Here is an 18,388-nt window from a genome sequence, read left to right as displayed (position 1 = left end):
CTTCCTTCCCATCAAGACATTCTAGATTTGCAAGCAGAGTTTAGACTCGTATCTAAGTGGCTATAGCTGCAAAATACTATACTGTGTTCTTTCCTCTGCTTGTCCACTTTTTGTTTTTTTTTTAAGATTTCTATTTATTTATTCATGAGAGTCTGAGAGAGAGAGAGAGACAGGCAGAGACATAGGCAGAGGGAGAAGCAGGCTCCTCCATTCAAGGAGTGCCATGTGGGACTCGATTCGGGAGACCATGGGATCATGCCCTGAGCCGAAGGCATATGCTCAATCACTGAGCCACACAGGCGTCCCTTTTCGTGCCCATTCAACCACCAGTTTACTGCCAATCTGATGTCCTTAGAGTCCTCCTAGAATTGATCTCTATATAAGTTTACAACACACTCACGGGTTCGTAAAGTAAGAATTATTATCCCTGAAAATTGAAGACTCCTTACCTAAACATAAACACTGAAGAAAAACAAACACAATCCAAAAACCTTGTCTTGATATTTCCCCTCACTTGCCAAATGTCTAAATCGCTCTGCATGTTCCTGACTGCTTTCTCCTTTTCCCCTCTTTTGTCCCTCTTAAGTCAAGGCTGATAAAAGATAAACTCCGACCGTGTTAATAAATCACTTTTTGATCAAATAGGAACTTCTCAACAGCAGCAAGATTTGATATTGTAAAATACACTTGTTTTCTGTTTTAAGTCAAAGCCTATTTCCAAGGCAAATTTTGCTTTCCTCTGTTGTTTGACACTAAATAAGAAACAAACTGGGTGAGAAAACATTTTTGAAAATAAAGTTTCAGAACACATTCTGTGTTCTCATAAATATTTGCCATAAATACATAAAAGAAACTTGCCTTCTCTAATGCTTCTTTAGAGGTATCATTATTTAGGGGCAACTGAGTGGCTCAGTCCGTTGAGCATCTGACTCTTGGTCTTAACTCAGGTGATGATCAGAGTTATAAGATCCAGCGCTGCGACAGACTCAGCGCAAAGTCTACTTCAGATTCTTACTCTCTTTCTTTTCCCTCTGCCCCCACAACATCCCCTGCTTGTACATGCTCGCTCACTTCCCCCAAAAAAATAAAATCTCACGGCTGAGTAATACTCCATTGCGGACATATACCACAGATTACTCAACAATTAGAAACAATAAATACCCACCATCTGCTTCAACATGGATGCAACTGGAGGGTATTATGCTGAGTGAAGTAAGGCAATCGGAGAAGGACAAACATTACATGGTCTCATTCATACGGGGAATAGAAAAGAGTGAAAGGGAATAAAGGGGAAAGCAGAGAAAACGAGTGGGAAATATCAGTGAGGGGGACAGAACATGAGAGACTCCTAACTCTGGGAACCAAACAAGGGATGGTGGAAAGGGAGGTGGGTGGGGGGTTGGGGTGACTGGGTGACGGGCACCAAGGGGGGGGCACTTGACGGGATGAGCACTGGGTGCTGTGCTCTTTGTTGGCAAACTGAACCCCAACTAAAAAAATTTTTAAAAAGAAAAAACTAAAAGATAAAATAAAATAAGTACATAAACCCCAGAGTGTGAGGTGAAAAAATAAATAAATAAAAAAGCTTAATTAAAAAAAGGAAGGCAGGAAGGAAGAAGTATTATGGTAAGCCTGGGGGGCTCAGTGGGTGAAGCATCTCTCTCTGGTTATGGTCACGATCCCACTCCTGACATCAAGCCCCGTGCATCAGGCTACCTGGCTCAGTGGGAAGGCCTCTTCTTCCCCTACCTCTGCTCTTTCCTCCCTACTCATGTTTGCTCTCTCTCATATAAATACAATCTTCAAAAATAAAAAGTGTTGTTATTTAAAGCAAAAGCTTAGACAGTTATTTCAAAATATTTTCATCCAGGAAATGCTTGAGCTTCCAAATATGAAAAATCGACCCTATCTATGGCACACAACAGTGTTTCTGCAAGGGCAGTGACTGAATGTAATGCACGTCAAAGAAAGCACAGGGAGACTGGCAAGTGTGGTCATCACCAGCTCCCCATGCACACCTACCACCCTACTGAGGAACTACATAGGCTGAGCAGGAGCTACTCTCTGGAATGGGAGGCCTCACCGTGGTACATGGCTGGCAGAGTGGCTACCAGCACAAGCAGATACCACCTGTAGGATGTCATGACCTGATCCCCCTGCTCTCATCTTCTGAACCTTAGGGCCTAGAGTGCCCAAGGCCTATTACAACCTGCTGCTTTCTCCTCCCATTTACATTCACCCAAGCTACTCCTCTGGGTCACGGTCTCCTACTCATCCCCAGAAGCATCCATTTCCTAAGCCCCTGCACACCTTTCGGCCTCCATCATCACCACACTCCCCTCTAGGCCTTCAATCCTTTGTGGGCTCTGAGGGTACCATCTACTCCCAGGCACAAAGGGGAAGATTTTCTTTCTGGGGTGGAAAGGTTGCTAGCAGACAAAATGTTGCCTTTCTACAGGCATTACTTTTCTCTTTCCCTGCCCCTGCCTTAGTTTTCCAGTTGTTTCCAGGATGACAGGACCTGCTGTATAAAATTCAGTGCCGATGTCTTCATATATATATGTACATATACAAAGAAAACTTTTGCAGCTATTTTTATTTACTTATTTATTTATTTATTTATAATGTAAAATACGTTGTAAAAAAAAAAAGTTGACCTGTACCTTGTTTCTGATCTCCATATTTACTTTCTTTAAAAGTAGTTTCTGTGCTATTGTGACATTGTCCCCTAATGCTGCATAATGGAGAGCAGTGTTGCCCTTGATGTCTTTTAGATCAGGATTAGCACCATGTTTCAGCAGAATATCTACACATGCCTCATCTTGGGATTGTACAGCCTGTGAGCATTACAACAAGAAACAGAATGTAAATTCTGGGAACTGAAAGGAAACATGCCACAAGTTTCACCAATGAGTTATGTTTAAATGCAACAAATGTTCATTCCAAGGACTTCAATCCAATCCATCTCAGGCAGATATACCTGTCACCACGCACCTTCAGTAGAGCGGTCGTGTTTTCAACATCACGGAGGTTTAGCTGGCATTTCCGATCTACCAGGAGCTTCACCATATCTTCATGGCCATTGGCACAGGCCAAGTGGAGACAACTCCTGTGAGTGTGAAAGGGCTTGTCAGGATTACAGTGTACCTTTTCAAAAATTGCTAATCAATTCATAGAATTGTAAATGTTAAATACTGCTTATTCTCATGACTCCAAAACAAAGAATTAGTTTACTTCAGACTTCTCTGTCCCACCTTCTCATTACTACCTCATCATCATTTAGTAATTTTTTATATTTACTTCCACTGTTTAAAATACTATGTCATATCTGTCTTCCGATTGGACCCAGACTAATATAGAGGCCAGGGAGTTGCACTCTTTGGATTTGTCTTCTAGAGGATCTACCATAGAGAGCACAGTTGAACTGCAGCTCAAAATGTAGACAGCTGCTACATTTTCATATCCACCGTAGCACTCACACCAAGGCCTTGTGTCTCTGCTAGGCTGTGTCCAGCCAATGACTTAGCACAGAAGGAATACAAGTCATTTCTGTCTCCCGTAGGACCCCTCTACAGGCAAGCTTCTGATGGGGACTCAAGATCAGAAAACCCCGAGGGCCTGTGCTCTGATTCTCCAACAGGGGCTTGCCCTGAGATCCACGGTACAACTTTTCCCCACCACTGACACCATGAATAGCATAGGGTCTACTGGATCCTGCGACCAAAGCAGTGAGGACTCCTAAGCACAGCCTGCACCTGCTGCACAATTCATCTGCTCTGAGACCACTGAAGTCTTGCATTCCTTAGTTTCACCAAGGTGTATGGATGAAACGAGTACTCAATGTAGGACAAGGTTTCCCAACCTTGTACCATGGACATGGTGGATTGTTGTGGAGGCCTCTCTTGGGTATGTTTACCAGCACTCCTGACATCGACCCACTAGATGCCAGCAACATCCTCAGTTGTGAGGATCGGAAATGTCTCCGGACGAATCTATTGTTAGCAGTGTCTATAGCTAATAATACTGCATTGTATACTTAAACTTTGCTAAGAGGGTAGAGCTTATGTTAAGTGTTCTTACCAATTAATTAATTAATTAATTAATTAATGAGACCAGGAAGAGACTTTGGGAGGTGATGGGTAGGACTATGGCTTTAAGGCATTGATGATTTCACAGAGGTCTATACTTATCCACAAACTCACTGAATTCGATACATTAAGTATGTACAGCTTTTGACATGTCAAAAAACAGGTCTCCAGACACTGCCAAATGCTCCCTGAGGAGCAGAATTCTTCTCCCACCACCCCACCCCCAACGCATTGAGAATTAGTGGCGTAAAATATGCTACCTCCAGAACCCAAAGAGGTCTCCCAGTTTCTGTCTTTGTGAAAAGGTATTCAAAATGTGGCAATTTTTCTTTCACTCCTGCGAGAATATCCTGGCATGCCCACTGGATGCCTCAAAACTTCACGGATATGTCAATTCATGCCGTCTTACCAAGGGCCCAAAGCGTTATAGCCTCTTACTGATCCTCATGTCAAATTAGCATGGTGTCAATATGATAGGCCAATGAGATATTCTGGGGATGTTCAAATGGTCTAGCTCCATGAGTTAATAAAACGCTGAGGCAAATTAAATGAATGAACACTTTGCCTATACTCTATGAATATGAACTATTTCTGATTCACTAGCGGACTAGAAAAGAATGCATTTGCCAAATCAGTGGTGACACATACCATGTACCTGACGTCTTATCAATCTGTTCTGGAAGCAATAAGAGGCGCACAATAACTATGACTGGAATTACTCTTTGTTTAAGTTGACAGTAACTACAGATATTTGCCACAATCTATCTTGTCTCTGAATGGGCCAGACTAGTGAATCAAGCAGAAATGTGATAGAGCTCACCAGCCTTTCATCCTTTAGCACTATCCCACTGCACCTCTGCTAGGGTTGTTTTTGGTATACCCTACCAAATGAAGGCTTGGAGACAGTTTCAGAGGTTTCTGCTTGGACTCTCTAAATTTTTTTTTCTCAGTTATATTTCCTTATTCAGGAGAGACACAGAAAGAAAGGCAGAGACATAGGCAGAGGGAGAAGCAGGCTCCCTGCTGGGAGCCCTATGTGGGGCTCAATTCCCGGACTCTGGCATCAAGCTCTGAGCTAAAAAAGAAAAAACTCACAATTTCAACAAGAAACACTTTTAGCTACTGTAAAATCATACAGAAAAAAAAAAACTATTGCAAATGACATCAATCTATATTACAAAGGATTCTGAATTATACTATACAATGGGGATCCCTGGGTGGCGCAGTGGTTTAGCGCCTGCCTTTGGCCCAGGGCGCGATCCTGGAGACCCGGGATCGAATCCCACGTCAGGCTCCCGGTGCATGGAGCCTGCTTCTCCCTCTGCCTGTGTCTCTGCCTCTCTCTCTCTCTCTCTGTGACTATCATAAATAAATAAAAATTAAAAAAAAAAAATTTATACTATACAATGTTCTTCACCTTGTCCTGTCAGAGTAATTGTTTTCTACCTAACCGATCACATGCTGACATTTTTCACTATACTTATAAATACTCTTCTTATTAATAAGTTAAACTTTCTGCCTTGAGAAATTGTTACCACTCTCGACCAAATACTAAGATTCACCAAAAAAAAAAAAAAAAAAAAACCTTATCTGTTAGTGTAGTCAACTGCATTTATATTTGCTTCTTCTAATAAAAATGCCACCATTTTCTCTTTTTTTTCATTTACAGCAACTAGAAGCAGTGTGAGGCCATCCTGTAGGAGTGCAAACAAAATTTATAATTTACAAAATTACATATTTGGATAATGAATCGTAAAAATTCTGAACGATCCTGTAACTTAAACATGTAACATAGAAAGTAAATAAAATTAGCCCTTTCATTCTCAGCCCTCCATGGTTTCACCAGCTGCTCCTTCTTTTTAAAATACTGCTTTCTCACGGAGCGTGGGTGGCTCAGTTGGTCAAGCATCTGCCTTCAGCTCATCAGCTCAGGTCATGATCCCAGGGTCTCAGGATGGAGTCCCACCTTGGGCTCCCTCTGCAGCAAAGAGTCAGCTTCTCCCTCTCCCTCTGCCCCTCCCCTCCACTCGTGCTCTCTCTCCTGCTTGCTCACTCTCTGTCTCTCTCAAAAACATAAAGTCTTTTTAAAAACTAAAATAAAAATAATAAAATAGACCTCCTCTTCCTCTTCAACAGATTACCTGCAGTCATTCCACAAACTCGCTTCAAACATTGCCTGGCTCCAAGAATCTTTGCTTCTCTCACAATATATATCATGGTATACCCTAGTTATTTTATTCCACACCATCTAAACCAAAAGATTCTAGAGGGGAGGGGTTATTTTTTATCTCTGTATCTCCACTCTCTAAAACATAGTAGTAAATATTTAAAGTATCGTTACTGATTTTAATGGATATCTCCGGAGTAGTGTTTCTTCAATTATATTCCAAAGAACACATGATTTGCAAGAGATACTGTGCCCCAAAAGAAAGATTCAATGATTGGGATCCCTGGGTGGCGCAGTGGTTTGGCGCCTGCCTTTGGCCCAGGGCGCGATCCTGGAGACTCGGGATCGAATCCCACGTCGGGCTCCCTGCATGGAGCCTGCTTCTCCCTCTGCCTGTGTCTCTGCCTCTCTCTCTCTCTCTGTGACTATCATGAACAAATAAATAAAATCTTAAAAAAAAAAAAAGAAAGATTCAATGATCATCTATGTTTGTGAAACATTACAAAACTGCACTATACATCTAGCACAAATGAACCCCATTTACATTTGCTTATCCCCATTTGACAATTCCTTCTTTTGTAGCAAACATTAATACTTGAGAAACAAGAGTTCCCAGGGATATAGTTTTAAGAACTTTCCAATAAAGGTAAGGGTTTTCTCCAGGTTGTACAAACTTGCTGGATTCTCATCTATCAATGGTATGGGGATCCCAGATGTCAACATAAAACACTCCAGCTCCAAATGAGTCACTAAGGAGATGGACTCTGAATGAAAAGAGCTAGGTTTCAGGGCAGCTGGGTTGTGCAGGCAGTTGAGGGACGCTTGGTTTTGTCTCAGGTGTGATCTCAGGGTCGTGGGATCCAGCCCCACATTGGATTCGGGGCTCCCCTGGCACTGAGCACCAAGTCTGTTTAAGACACTCTCTCTCCCTCTCCCTCTCCACCTCCCCCACCCCCACAAGCCTGTGCATGTGTGTGCTGTCTCTCTAAAATGCATAAAGAAACCTTTTAAAAATTAAAAAGAAAAGTAAATAAATAAAAATAAAAGAAAGAAGCTTCAAATGAATTTTGACCACTTAATACTAAATAATCTTTGGTTAAGGTGGGCCCACAATGAGATGAGCACTCGGTGTTATTCTTTATGTGGGCAAATTGAACTCCAATAAAAAATTGTGGGTTTTTTTGTTTAAAATAAAAAATAAGAACAATAAAATATTAAAAATAAATAACTAAATAAATAGTCCTTGGACTTTCTCCTATTATACCATGATAAAGTTTTTTCTTAACTGTTAGAAAGCTCAGTATGAGATTTTTCTCATTTTTACCCTTTTATTCAAATTCAGTTCCATATAACATACTATTAGTTTCAGAGGTAGAAGTCAGTGGTTCCTCAGTCTTATGTAACACCCAGGACTCATTCCATCATGTGCCCTCCTTAATGTCCATCACCCAGTTATCCCATCCTTCCACTCCACCCCTCCAGTGACCTTCAGTTTGGCTCCTATGATTAAGAGTCTCTTAGGCTTTGTCTCCCTCAGTCTCTCTGGTTTAAGTTTTTCTCTTCTTCCCCTTCTCCTCTGTCTTGTTTCTTAAGTTCCACATATGAATGAGATCATATGATAATTGTCTTTCTCTGACTGACTCAGGGTATTACGCTAAGTGAAATATGTCAATGAGATTTTATTCTCAACTATACTCATTCTGAGAACCTAATGCACATCTACTTCTAAAAAAACCAGTTTGTATTCTAGTTTCTATTATCATTGCTATTTTTGATTATTTATAATTTAGACTAAGTGTAAATCAGAAATAAAAATGTCATGACTTACCAATAAAAATTCTAATACTAGATGAGCACTGGGTGTTTACATGTTGGGAAACTGAGATTAAGTAAAAACTATTATTCAAAAATTCTAATACTGCTTTATACGGATTATTTTTAGTATAATAAAAGCTACTATATAAATTGCGTATTTAGGGAATAATACCAAGGAGAAAGAGAATACTGTCTGAAATATGCATAATCTATCCAAGTAGAACCAGGATTAACTTCACATGGCTTGCAGATATTCCAAAAGGTACATGATTACTGTACATATATAGAAAAAATGTTTGTGAAAAAAAACGACTTTCAATTCTTAACTTAGAAAATTCATCCCGAGGCCCTGGGTGACTCAGAGGGTGAACATCATGATCCCAGGGTCCTGGGATCGAGCCCATATCAGGGTCCCCATAGAGAGCCTGCTTCCCCCTGTGCCTAGCTCTCTGCCTCTCTCTGTGTGTCTCTCATCAATTACTGAATAAAGTAATGAAAAAAATAAGGTGACAAAGAAACAGAAAATTCAATCCCAATCCTAAGAAATTAACATAAAATACAAAATATATATTACAAATTAAATATGGAGTGTCTTGAAAATCTTGAAATCTTTGTCAACATATACCATAAAACAGTAATTGTAAACTCAGTGCTTATGGAGGCAAAGCAGGTGACACGAGTCAGTGAAGAACCTAGGCGGGGACACGAGCAAACTGGAGACACACGCCTCCTATAAAGGGACAGCCTCTGCACAGCATACCAAACAGCAGCATGGGCTCAAGGTACCAGAAGTGATCTGTAAGAAAAGCTCAAAATCCAGAGTTCTACATGCGTGCCATAATTTTAAGTGTTAGCTCAACTGACAGTGGAAACTAAATACATCCGGGGGCCACATTTAGTCTATAGCCTACTTGTGTTTTTCTATTTGCTGTGACTGTTTCCAATGGCCGTGCGTAAAACAAACACTTGGACATCAAACCTTTCCTAAAGCATCAGGATCATGTTTTACCAACAAATTAGGCCCCACCTTCTAAGGAAAATTGCTGTGAAGACTCATTAACACCTACTGTCAGAATTTTCCAATGCTTGTTTCAACTACAATCTATTTGTATTTACTTCCCTCACATTGCTAACCGAACAGACTGGAGTTCAGAGGAATGCTGAAGCAAAGTTATTAAAACAATTACCATCTGTATTGTCACTAACTACATGCTGAATGTTTAACACAGTAGTGATTATGCACTATGCCAGGGCCCTATGAATTTGAAAGACATCCTAAGATAGTCTATCCCACAGCTTCAACTAAAAAAGAAGGTTCACGGATTTCTACTGCTGCAATTGGGAAAACCCTGCTTGTAATAATCAGAATGGTAGCAAACCACGTAAAATCTTTAAAGGGTCAGACTCTACTTATTAAAAGACTACTCATAAAGACTTCCCATCTGGGTGCCGGTGAATGACTGATAGTTGGAAGAAAAGGTAATTATTTTTCAAGCCAACAGAGATGACCAATAATTTTCATCTGTAATTCTCAAAGAGATACAGACAGATGAAAGGCTAATGTTGGAGAGAGTGGAAGGAAGTAGCCAGTATCCAACTTCAGTTAAATCTCTTCCAGAGATTTAATATTTTTACATCTCTAAATTTGTATATGTATACCTACCCATTCAGTAGTTGTTAGCCAAGAGTTGTAACAGAATCTCAAAACCCTATTTCCAAATTTCTGCGTACACACGTTATTGGATTCACTCCATCGAAATCTTCACGGGACAGTTTAGGCTTGTAAATTCTTTTAAATTCCCTAGTTGACTGTGATTCACCAGCACAAGTCTAGCTGAGAAGTAGTACAGTACACAACCATGCCAGTCTCCTCTTTCACCTATGTGGCCAATTCTCCCTATCACTTGAGGATTCAGCCAAAAACAGAAATGAGTCACTTATCAAACCTGCATTCAATTTCCATGGCTAGAGGTAGAACAAGGACTAGTAAACTCAAAATGCAACTTGATTCCATTATTTACACACTCCTTACATCCTTCCCATCAAGACATTCTAGATTTGCAAGCAGAGTTTAGACTCGTATCTAAGTGGCTATAGCTGCAAAATACTATACTGTGTTCTTTCCTCTGCTTGTCCACTTTTTGTTTTTTTTTAAGATTTCTATTGATTTATTCATGAGAGATGAAAGAGAGAGAGAGAGAGAGAAAGAGAGAGAGACAGGCAGAGACACAGGCAGAGGGAGAAGCAGGCTCCTCCATTCAAGGAGTGCCATGTGGGACTCGATTCGGAGACCACGGGATCATGCCCTGAGCCGAAGGCATATGCTCAATCACTGAGCCACACAGGCGTCCCTTTTTGTGCCCATTCAACCACCTGTTTACTGCCAATCTGATGTCCTTAGAGTCCTCCTAGAATTGATCTCTATATAAGTTTACAACACACTCACTGGTTCGTAAAGTAAGAATTATTATCCCTGAAAATTGAAGACTCCTTACCTAAACATAAACACTAAGAAAAACAAACACAATCCCAAAACCTTGTCTTGATATTTCCCCTCACTTGCCAAATTTCTAAATCGCTCTGCATGTTCCTGACTGCTTTCTCCTTTGCCCCTCTTTTGTCCCTCTTAAGTCAAGGCTGATAAAAGACAAACTCTGACCGTGTTAATCAATCACTTTTTGATCAAATAGGAACTTCTCAACAGCAGCAAGATTTGATATTGTAAAATACACTTGTTTTGTGTTTTAAGACAAAGCCTATTTCCAAGGCAAATTTTGCTTTCCTCTGTTGTTTGACACTAAATAAGAAAACAAACTGGGTGAGAAAACATTTTTGAAAATAAAGTTTCAGAACACATTCTGTGTTCTCATAAATATTTGCCATAAATACATAAAAGAAACTTGCCTTCTCTAATGCTTCTTTAGAGGTATCATTATTTAGGGGCAACTGAGTGGCTCAGTCCGTTGAGCATCTGACTCTTGGTCTTAACTCAGGTGATGATCAGAGTTATAAGATCCAGCGCTGCGACAGACTCAGCGCAAAGTCTACTTCAGATTCTTACTCTCTTTCTTTTCCCTCTGCCCCCACAACATCCCCTGCTTGTACATGCTCGCTCACTTCCCCCAAAAAAATAAAATCTCACGGCTGAGTAATACTCCATTGCGGACATATACCACAGATTACTCAACAATTAGAAACAATAAATACCCACCATCTGCTTCAACATGGATGCAACTGGAGGGTATTATGCTGAGTGAAGTAAGGCAATCGGAGAAGGACAAACATTACATGGTCTCATTCATACGGGGAATAGAAAAGAGTGAAAGGGAATAAAGGGGAAAGCAGAGAAAACGAGTGGGAAATATCAGTGAGGGGGACAGAACATGAGAGACTCCTAACTCTGGGAACCAAACAAGGGATGGTGGAAAGGGAGGTGGGTGGGGGGTTGGGGTGACTGGGTGACGGGCACCAAGGGGGGGGCACTTGACGGGATGAGCACTGGGTGCTGTGCTCTTTGTTGGCAAACTGAACCCCAACTAAAAAAATTTTTAAAAAGAAAAAACTAAAAGATAAAATAAAATAAGTACATAAACCCCAGAGTGTGAGGTGAAAAAATAAATAAATAAAAAAGCTTAATTAAAAAAAGGAAGGCAGGAAGGAAGAAGTATTATGGTAAGCCTGGGGGGCTCAGTGGGTGAAGCATCTCTCTCTGGTTATGGTCACGATCCCACTCCTGACATCAAGCCCCGTGCATCAGGCTACCTGGCTCAGTGGGAAGGCCTCTTCTTCCCCTACCTCTGCTCTTTCCTCCCTACTCATGTTTGCTCTCTCTCATATAAATACAATCTTCAAAAATAAAAAGTGTTGTTATTTAAAGCAAAAGCTTAGACAGTTATTTCAAAATATTTTCATCCAGGAAATGCTTGAGCTTCCAAATATGAAAAATCGACCCTATCTATGGCACACAACAGTGTTTCTGCAAGGGCAGTGACTGAATGTAATGCACGTCAAAGAAAGCACAGGGAGACTGGCAAGTGTGGTCATCACCAGCTCCCCATGCACACCTACCACCCTACTGAGGAACTACATAGGCTGAGCAGGAGCTACTCTCTGGAATGGGAGGCCTCACCGTGGTACATGGCTGGCAGAGTGGCTACCAGCACAAGCAGATACCACCTGTAGGATGTCATGACCTGATCCCCCTGCTCTCATCTTCTGAACCTTAGGGCCTAGAGTGCCCAAGGCCTATTACAACCTGCTGCTTTCTCCTCCCATTTACATTCACCCAAGCTACTCCTCTGGGTCACGGTCTCCTACTCATCCCCAGAAGCATCCATTTCCTAAGCCCCTGCACACCTTTCGGCCTCCATCATCACCACACTCCCCTCTAGGCCTTCAATCCTTTGTGGGCTCTGAGGGTACCATCTACTCCCAGGCACAAAGGGGAAGATTTTCTTTCTGGGGTGGAAAGGTTGCTAGCAGACAAAATGTTGCCTTTCTACAGGCATTACTTTTCTCTTTCCCTGCCCCTGCCTTAGTTTTCCAGTTGTTTCCAGGATGACAGGACCTGCTGTATAAAATTCAGTGCCGATGTCTTCATATATATATGTACATATACAAAGAAAACTTTTGCAGCTATTTTTATTTACTTATTTATTTATTTATTTATAATGTAAAATACGTTGTAAAAAAAAAAAGTTGACCTGTACCTTGTTTCTGATCTCCATATTTACTTTCTTTAAAAGTAGTTTCTGTGCTATTGTGACATTGTCCCCTAATGCTGCATAATGGAGAGCAGTGTTGCCCTTGATGTCTTTTAGATCAGGATTAGCACCATGTTTCAGCAGAATATCTACACATGCCTCATCTTGGGATTGTACAGCCTGTGAGCATTACAACAAGAAACAGAATGTAAATTCTGGGAACTGAAAGGAAACATGCCACAAGTTTCACCAATGAGTTATGTTTAAATGCAACAAATGTTCATTCCAAGGACTTCAATCCAATCCATCTCAGGCAGATATACCTGTCACCACGCACCTTCAGTAGAGCGGTCGTGTTTTCAACATCACGGAGGTTTAGCTGGCATTTCCGATCTACCAGGAGCTTCACCATATCTTCATGGCCATTGGCACAGGCCAAGTGGAGACAACTCCTGTGAGTGTGAAAGGGCTTGTCAGGATTACAGTGTACCTTTTCAAAAATTGCTAATCAATTCATAGAATTGTAAATGTTAAATACTGCTTATTCTCATGACTCCAAAACAAAGAATTAGTTTACTTCAGACTTCTCTGTCCCACCTTCTCATTACTACCTCATCATCATTTAGTAATTTTTTATATTTACTTCCACTGTTTAAAATACTATGTCATATCTGTCTTCCGATTGGACCCAGACTAATATAGAGGCCAGGGAGTTGCACTCTTTGGATTTGTCTTCTAGAGGATCTACCATAGAGAGCACAGTTGAACTGCAGCTCAAAATGTAGACAGCTGCTACATTTTCATATCCACCGTAGCACTCACACCAAGGCCTTGTGTCTCTGCTAGGCTGTGTCCAGCCAATGACTTAGCACAGAAGGAATACAAGTCATTTCTGTCTCCCGTAGGACCCCTCTACAGGCAAGCTTCTGATGGGGACTCAAGATCAGAAAACCCCGAGGGCCTGTGCTCTGATTCTCCAACAGGGGCTTGCCCTGAGATCCACGGTACAACTTTTCCCCACCACTGACACCATGAATAGCATAGGGTCTACTGGATCCTGCGACCAAAGCAGTGAGGACTCCTAAGCACAGCCTGCACCTGCTGCACAATTCATCTGCTCTGAGACCACTGAAGTCTTGCATTCCTTAGTTTCACCAAGGTGTATGGATGAAACGAGTACTCAATGTAGGACAAGGTTTCCCAACCTTGTACCATGGACATGGTGGATTGTTGTGGAGGCCTCTCTTGGGTATGTTTACCAGCACTCCTGACATCGACCCACTAGATGCCAGCAACATCCTCAGTTGTGAGGATCGGAAATGTCTCCGGACGAATCTATTGTTAGCAGTGTCTATAGCTAATAATACTGCATTGTATACTTAAACTTTGCTAAGAGGGTAGAGCTTATGTTAAGTGTTCTTACCAATTAATTAATTAATTAATTAATTAATGAGACCAGGAAGAGACTTTGGGAGGTGATGGGTAGGACTATGGCTTTAAGGCATTGATGATTTCACAGAGGTCTATACTTATCCACAAACTCACTGAATTCGATACATTAAGTATGTACAGCTTTTGACATGTCAAAAAACAGGTCTCCAGACACTGCCAAATGCTCCCTGAGGAGCAGAATTCTTCTCCCACCACCCCACCCCCAACGCATTGAGAATTAGTGGCGTAAAATATGCTACCTCCAGAACCCAAAGAGGTCTCCCAGTTTCTGTCTTTGTGAAAAGGTATTCAAAATGTGGCAATTTTTCTTTCACTCCTGCGAGAATATCCTGGCATGCCCACTGGATGCCTCAAAACTTCACGGATATGTCAATTCATGCCGTCTTACCAAGGGCCCAAAGCGTTATAGCCTCTTACTGATCCTCATGTCAAATTAGCATGGTGTCAATATGATAGGCCAATGAGATATTCTGGGGATGTTCAAATGGTCTAGCTCCATGAGTTAATAAAACGCTGAGGCAAATTAAATGAATGAACACTTTGCCTATACTCTATGAATATGAACTATTTCTGATTCACTAGCGGACTAGAAAAGAATGCATTTGCCAAATCAGTGGTGACACATACCATGTACCTGACGTCTTATCAATCTGTTCTGGAAGCAATAAGAGGCGCACAATAACTATGACTGGAATTACTCTTTGTTTAAGTTGACAGTAACTACAGATATTTGCCACAATCTATCTTGTCTCTGAATGGGCCAGACTAGTGAATCAAGCAGAAATGTGATAGAGCTCACCAGCCTTTCATCCTTTAGCACTATCCCACTGCACCTCTGCTAGGGTTGTTTTTGGTATACCCTACCAAATGAAGGCTTGGAGACAGTTTCAGAGGTTTCTGCTTGGACTCTCTAAATTTTTTTTTCTCAGTTATATTTCCTTATTCAGGAGAGACACAGAAAGAAAGGCAGAGACATAGGCAGAGGGAGAAGCAGGCTCCCTGCTGGGAGCCCTATGTGGGGCTCAATTCCCGGACTCTGGCATCAAGCTCTGAGCTAAAAAAGAAAAAACTCACAATTTCAACAAGAAACACTTTTAGCTACTGTAAAATCATACAGAAAAAAAAAAACTATTGCAAATGACATCAATCTATATTACAAAGGATTCTGAATTATACTATACAATGGGGATCCCTGGGTGGCGCAGTGGTTTAGCGCCTGCCTTTGGCCCAGGGCGCGATCCTGGAGACCCGGGATCGAATCCCACGTCAGGCTCCCGGTGCATGGAGCCTGCTTCTCCCTCTGCCTGTGTCTCTGCCTCTCTCTCTCTCTCTCTGTGACTATCATAAATAAATAAAAATTAAAAAAAAAAAATTTATACTATACAATGTTCTTCACCTTGTCCTGTCAGAGTAATTGTTTTCTACCTAACCGATCACATGCTGACATTTTTCACTATACTTATAAATACTCTTCTTATTAATAAGTTAAACTTTCTGCCTTGAGAAATTGTTACCACTCTCGACCAAATACTAAGATTCACCAAAAAAAAAAAAAAAAAAAACACCTTATCTGTTAGTGTAGTCAACTGCATTTATATTTGCTTCTTCTAATAAAAATGCCACCATTTTCTCTTTTTTTTCATTTACAGCAACTAGAAGCAGTGTGAGGCCATCCTGTAGGAGTGCAAACAAAATTTATAATTTACAAAATTACATATTTGGATAATGAATCGTAAAAATTCTGAACGATCCTGTAACTTAAACATGTAACATAGAAAGTAAATAAAATTAGCCCTTTCATTCTCAGCCCTCCATGGTTTCACCAGCTGCTCCTTCTTTTTAAAATACTGCTTTCTCACGGAGCGTGGGTGGCTCAGTTGGTCAAGCATCTGCCTTCAGCTCATCAGCTCAGGTCATGATCCCAGGGTCTCAGGATGGAGTCCCACCTTGGGCTCCCTCTGCAGCAAAGAGTCAGCTTCTCCCTCTCCCTCTGCCCCTCCCCTCCACTCGTGCTCTCTCTCCTGCTTGCTCACTCTCTGTCTCTCTCAAAAACATAAAGTCTTTTTAAAAACTAAAATAAAAATAATAAAATAGACCTCCTCTTCCTCTTCAACAGATTACCTGCAGTCATTCCACAAACTCGCTTCAAACATTGCCTGGCTCCAAGAATCTTTGCTTCTCTCACAATATATATCATGGTATACCCTAGTTATTTTATTCCACACCATCTAAACCAAAAGATTCTAGAGGGGAGGGGTTATTTTTTATCTCTGTATCTCCACTCTCTAAAACATAGTAGTAAATATTTAAAGTATCGTTACTGATTTTAATGGATATCTCCGGAGTAGTGTTTCTTCAATTATATTCCAAAGAACACATGATTTGCAAGAGATACTGTGCCCCAAAAGAAAGATTCAATGATTGGGATCCCTGGGTGGCGCAGTGGTTTGGCGCCTGCCTTTGGCCCAGGGCGCGATCCTGGAGACTCGGGATCGAATCCCACGTCGGGCTCCCTGCATGGAGCCTGCTTCTCCCTCTGCCTGTGTCTCTGCCTCTCTCTCTCTCTCTGTGACTATCATGAACAAATAAATAAAATCTTAAAAAAAAAAAAAGAAAGATTCAATGATCATCTATGTTTGTGAAACATTACAAAACTGCACTATACATCTAGCACAAATGAACCCCATTTACATTTGCTTATCCCCATTTGACAATTCCTTCTTTTGTAGCAAACATTAATACTTGAGAAACAAGAGTTCCCAGGGATATAGTTTTAAGAACTTTCCAATAAAGGTAAGGGTTTTCTCCAGGTTGTACAAACTTGCTGGATTCTCATCTATCAATGGTATGGGGATCCCAGATGTCAACATAAAACACTCCAGCTCCAAATGAGTCACTAAGGAGATGGACTCTGAATGAAAAGAGCTAGGTTTCAGGGCAGCTGGGTTGTGCAGGCAGTTGAGGGACGCTTGGTTTTGTCTCAGGTGTGATCTCAGGGTCGTGGGATCCAGCCCCACATTGGATTCGGGGCTCCCCTGGCACTGAGCACCAAGTCTGTTTAAGACACTCTCTCTCCCTCTCCCTCTCCACCTCCCCCACCCCCACAAGCCTGTGCATGTGTGTGCTGTCTCTCTAAAATGCATAAAGAAACCTTTTAAAAATTAAAAAGAAAAGTAAATAAATAAAAATAAAAGAAAGAAGCTTCAAATGAATTTTGACCACTTAATACTAAATAATCTTTGGTTAAGGTGGGCCCACAATGAGATGAGCACTCGGTGTTATTCTTTATGTGGGCAAATTGAACTCCAATAAAAAATTGTGGGTTTTTTTGTTTAAAATAAAAAATAAGAACAATAAAATATTAAAAATAAATAACTAAATAAATAGTCCTTGGACTTTCTCCTATTATACCATGATAAAGTTTTTTCTTAACTGTTAGAAAGCTCAGTATGAGATTTTTCTCATTTTTACCCTTTTATTCAAATTCAGTTCCATATAACATACTATTAGTTTCAGAGGTAGAAGTCAGTGGTTCCTCAGTCTTATGTAACACCCAGGACTCATTCCATCATGTGCCCTCCTTAATGTCCATCACCCAGTTATCCCATCCTTCCACTCCACCCCTCCAGTGACCTTCAGTTTGGCTCCTATGATTAAGAGTCTCTTAGGCTTTGTCTCCCTCAGTCTCTCTGGTTTAAGTTTTTCTCTTCTTCCCCTTCTCCTCTGTCTTGTTTCTTAAGTTCCACATATGAATGAGATCATATGATAATTGTCTTTCTCTGACTGACTCAGGGTATTACGCTAAGTGAAATATGTCAATGAGATTTTATTCTCAACTATACTCATTCTGAGAACCTAATGCACATCTACTTCTAAAAAAACCAGTTTGTATTCTAGTTTCTATTATCATTGCTATTTTTGATTATTTATAATTTAGACTAAGTGTAAATCAGAAATAAAAATGTCATGACTTACCAATAAAAATTCTAATACTAGATGAGCACTGGGTGTTTACATGTTGGGAAACTGAGATTAAGTAAAAACTATTATTCAAAAATTCTAATACTGCTTTATACGGATTATTTTTAGTATAATAAAAGCTACTATATAAATTGCGTATTTAGGGAATAATACCAAGGAGAAAGAGAATACTGTCTGAAATA

General features: G+C 40.7%; 2 protein-coding genes across 4 annotated transcripts in view; both read right to left on the bottom strand.

Moving 5' to 3' along the window:
• Positions 1–3,203, bottom strand: part of LOC144309480 (ankyrin repeat domain-containing protein 26-like) — a 61,482-nt gene extending 58,279 nt beyond the window's left edge. Inside the window, exons 1-2 of one of the 3 annotated variants that reach the window (XM_077890570.1) lie at positions 2,995–3,203; positions 2,664–2,837 (exon numbers count right to left, since the gene is read on the bottom strand). In XM_077890570.1, coding sequence (XP_077746696.1) covers positions 2,664–2,837; positions 2,995–3,069 — 249 coding nt within the window. In that variant the 5' untranslated portion in view covers positions 3,070–3,203. The remainder of the gene's footprint in view (positions 1–2,663; positions 2,838–2,994) is intronic. The other 2 variants (XM_077890572.1, XM_077890569.1) reach the window with 2 other exon arrangements.
• Positions 3,204–5,659: 2,456 nt separating this feature from the next.
• Positions 5,660–13,339, bottom strand: LOC144309477 (B-cell lymphoma 3 protein homolog). Its single transcript, XM_077890557.1, has 3 exons — positions 13,111–13,339; positions 12,780–12,953; positions 5,660–5,782 (listed from the first exon to the last, which is right to left on the bottom strand). Exons 1-3 carry the CDS (start codon positions 13,183–13,185, stop codon positions 5,675–5,677), a joined length of 357 nt encoding a protein of 118 aa, XP_077746683.1. The 5' UTR covers positions 13,186–13,339; the 3' UTR covers positions 5,660–5,674.
• Positions 13,340–18,388: the final 5,049 nt, after the last annotated feature.

The sequence above is a fragment of the Canis aureus genome, unplaced genomic scaffold (genome assembly GCF_053574225.1).
Source record: "Canis aureus isolate CA01 unplaced genomic scaffold, VMU_Caureus_v.1.0 NW_027326412.1_RagTag, whole genome shotgun sequence".
Taxonomy (NCBI): domain Eukaryota; kingdom Metazoa; phylum Chordata; class Mammalia; order Carnivora; family Canidae; genus Canis; species Canis aureus.
Note: the sequence above shows the minus strand (reverse complement) of the source record. Positions and strands in the feature narration are given on the sequence as shown.

What these genes read in the sequence shown, in the direction of transcription:
- LOC144309477 (XM_077890557.1), bottom strand. Translation starts at nt 13,185, where the DNA reads ATGGTGAAGCTCCTGGTAGATCGGAAATGCCAGCTAAACCTCCGTGAT. An exon ending in ACACGACCGCTCTACTGAAG is followed by an intron (nt 12,954 to 13,110) that starts GTGCGTGGTGAC and finishes TAATGCTCACAG; the next exon opens with GCTGTACAATCCCAAGATGA. An exon ending in ATATGGAGATCAGAAACAAG is followed by an intron (nt 5,783 to 12,779) that starts GTACAGGTCAAC and finishes GCACTCCTACAG; the next exon opens with GATGGCCTCACACTGCTTCT.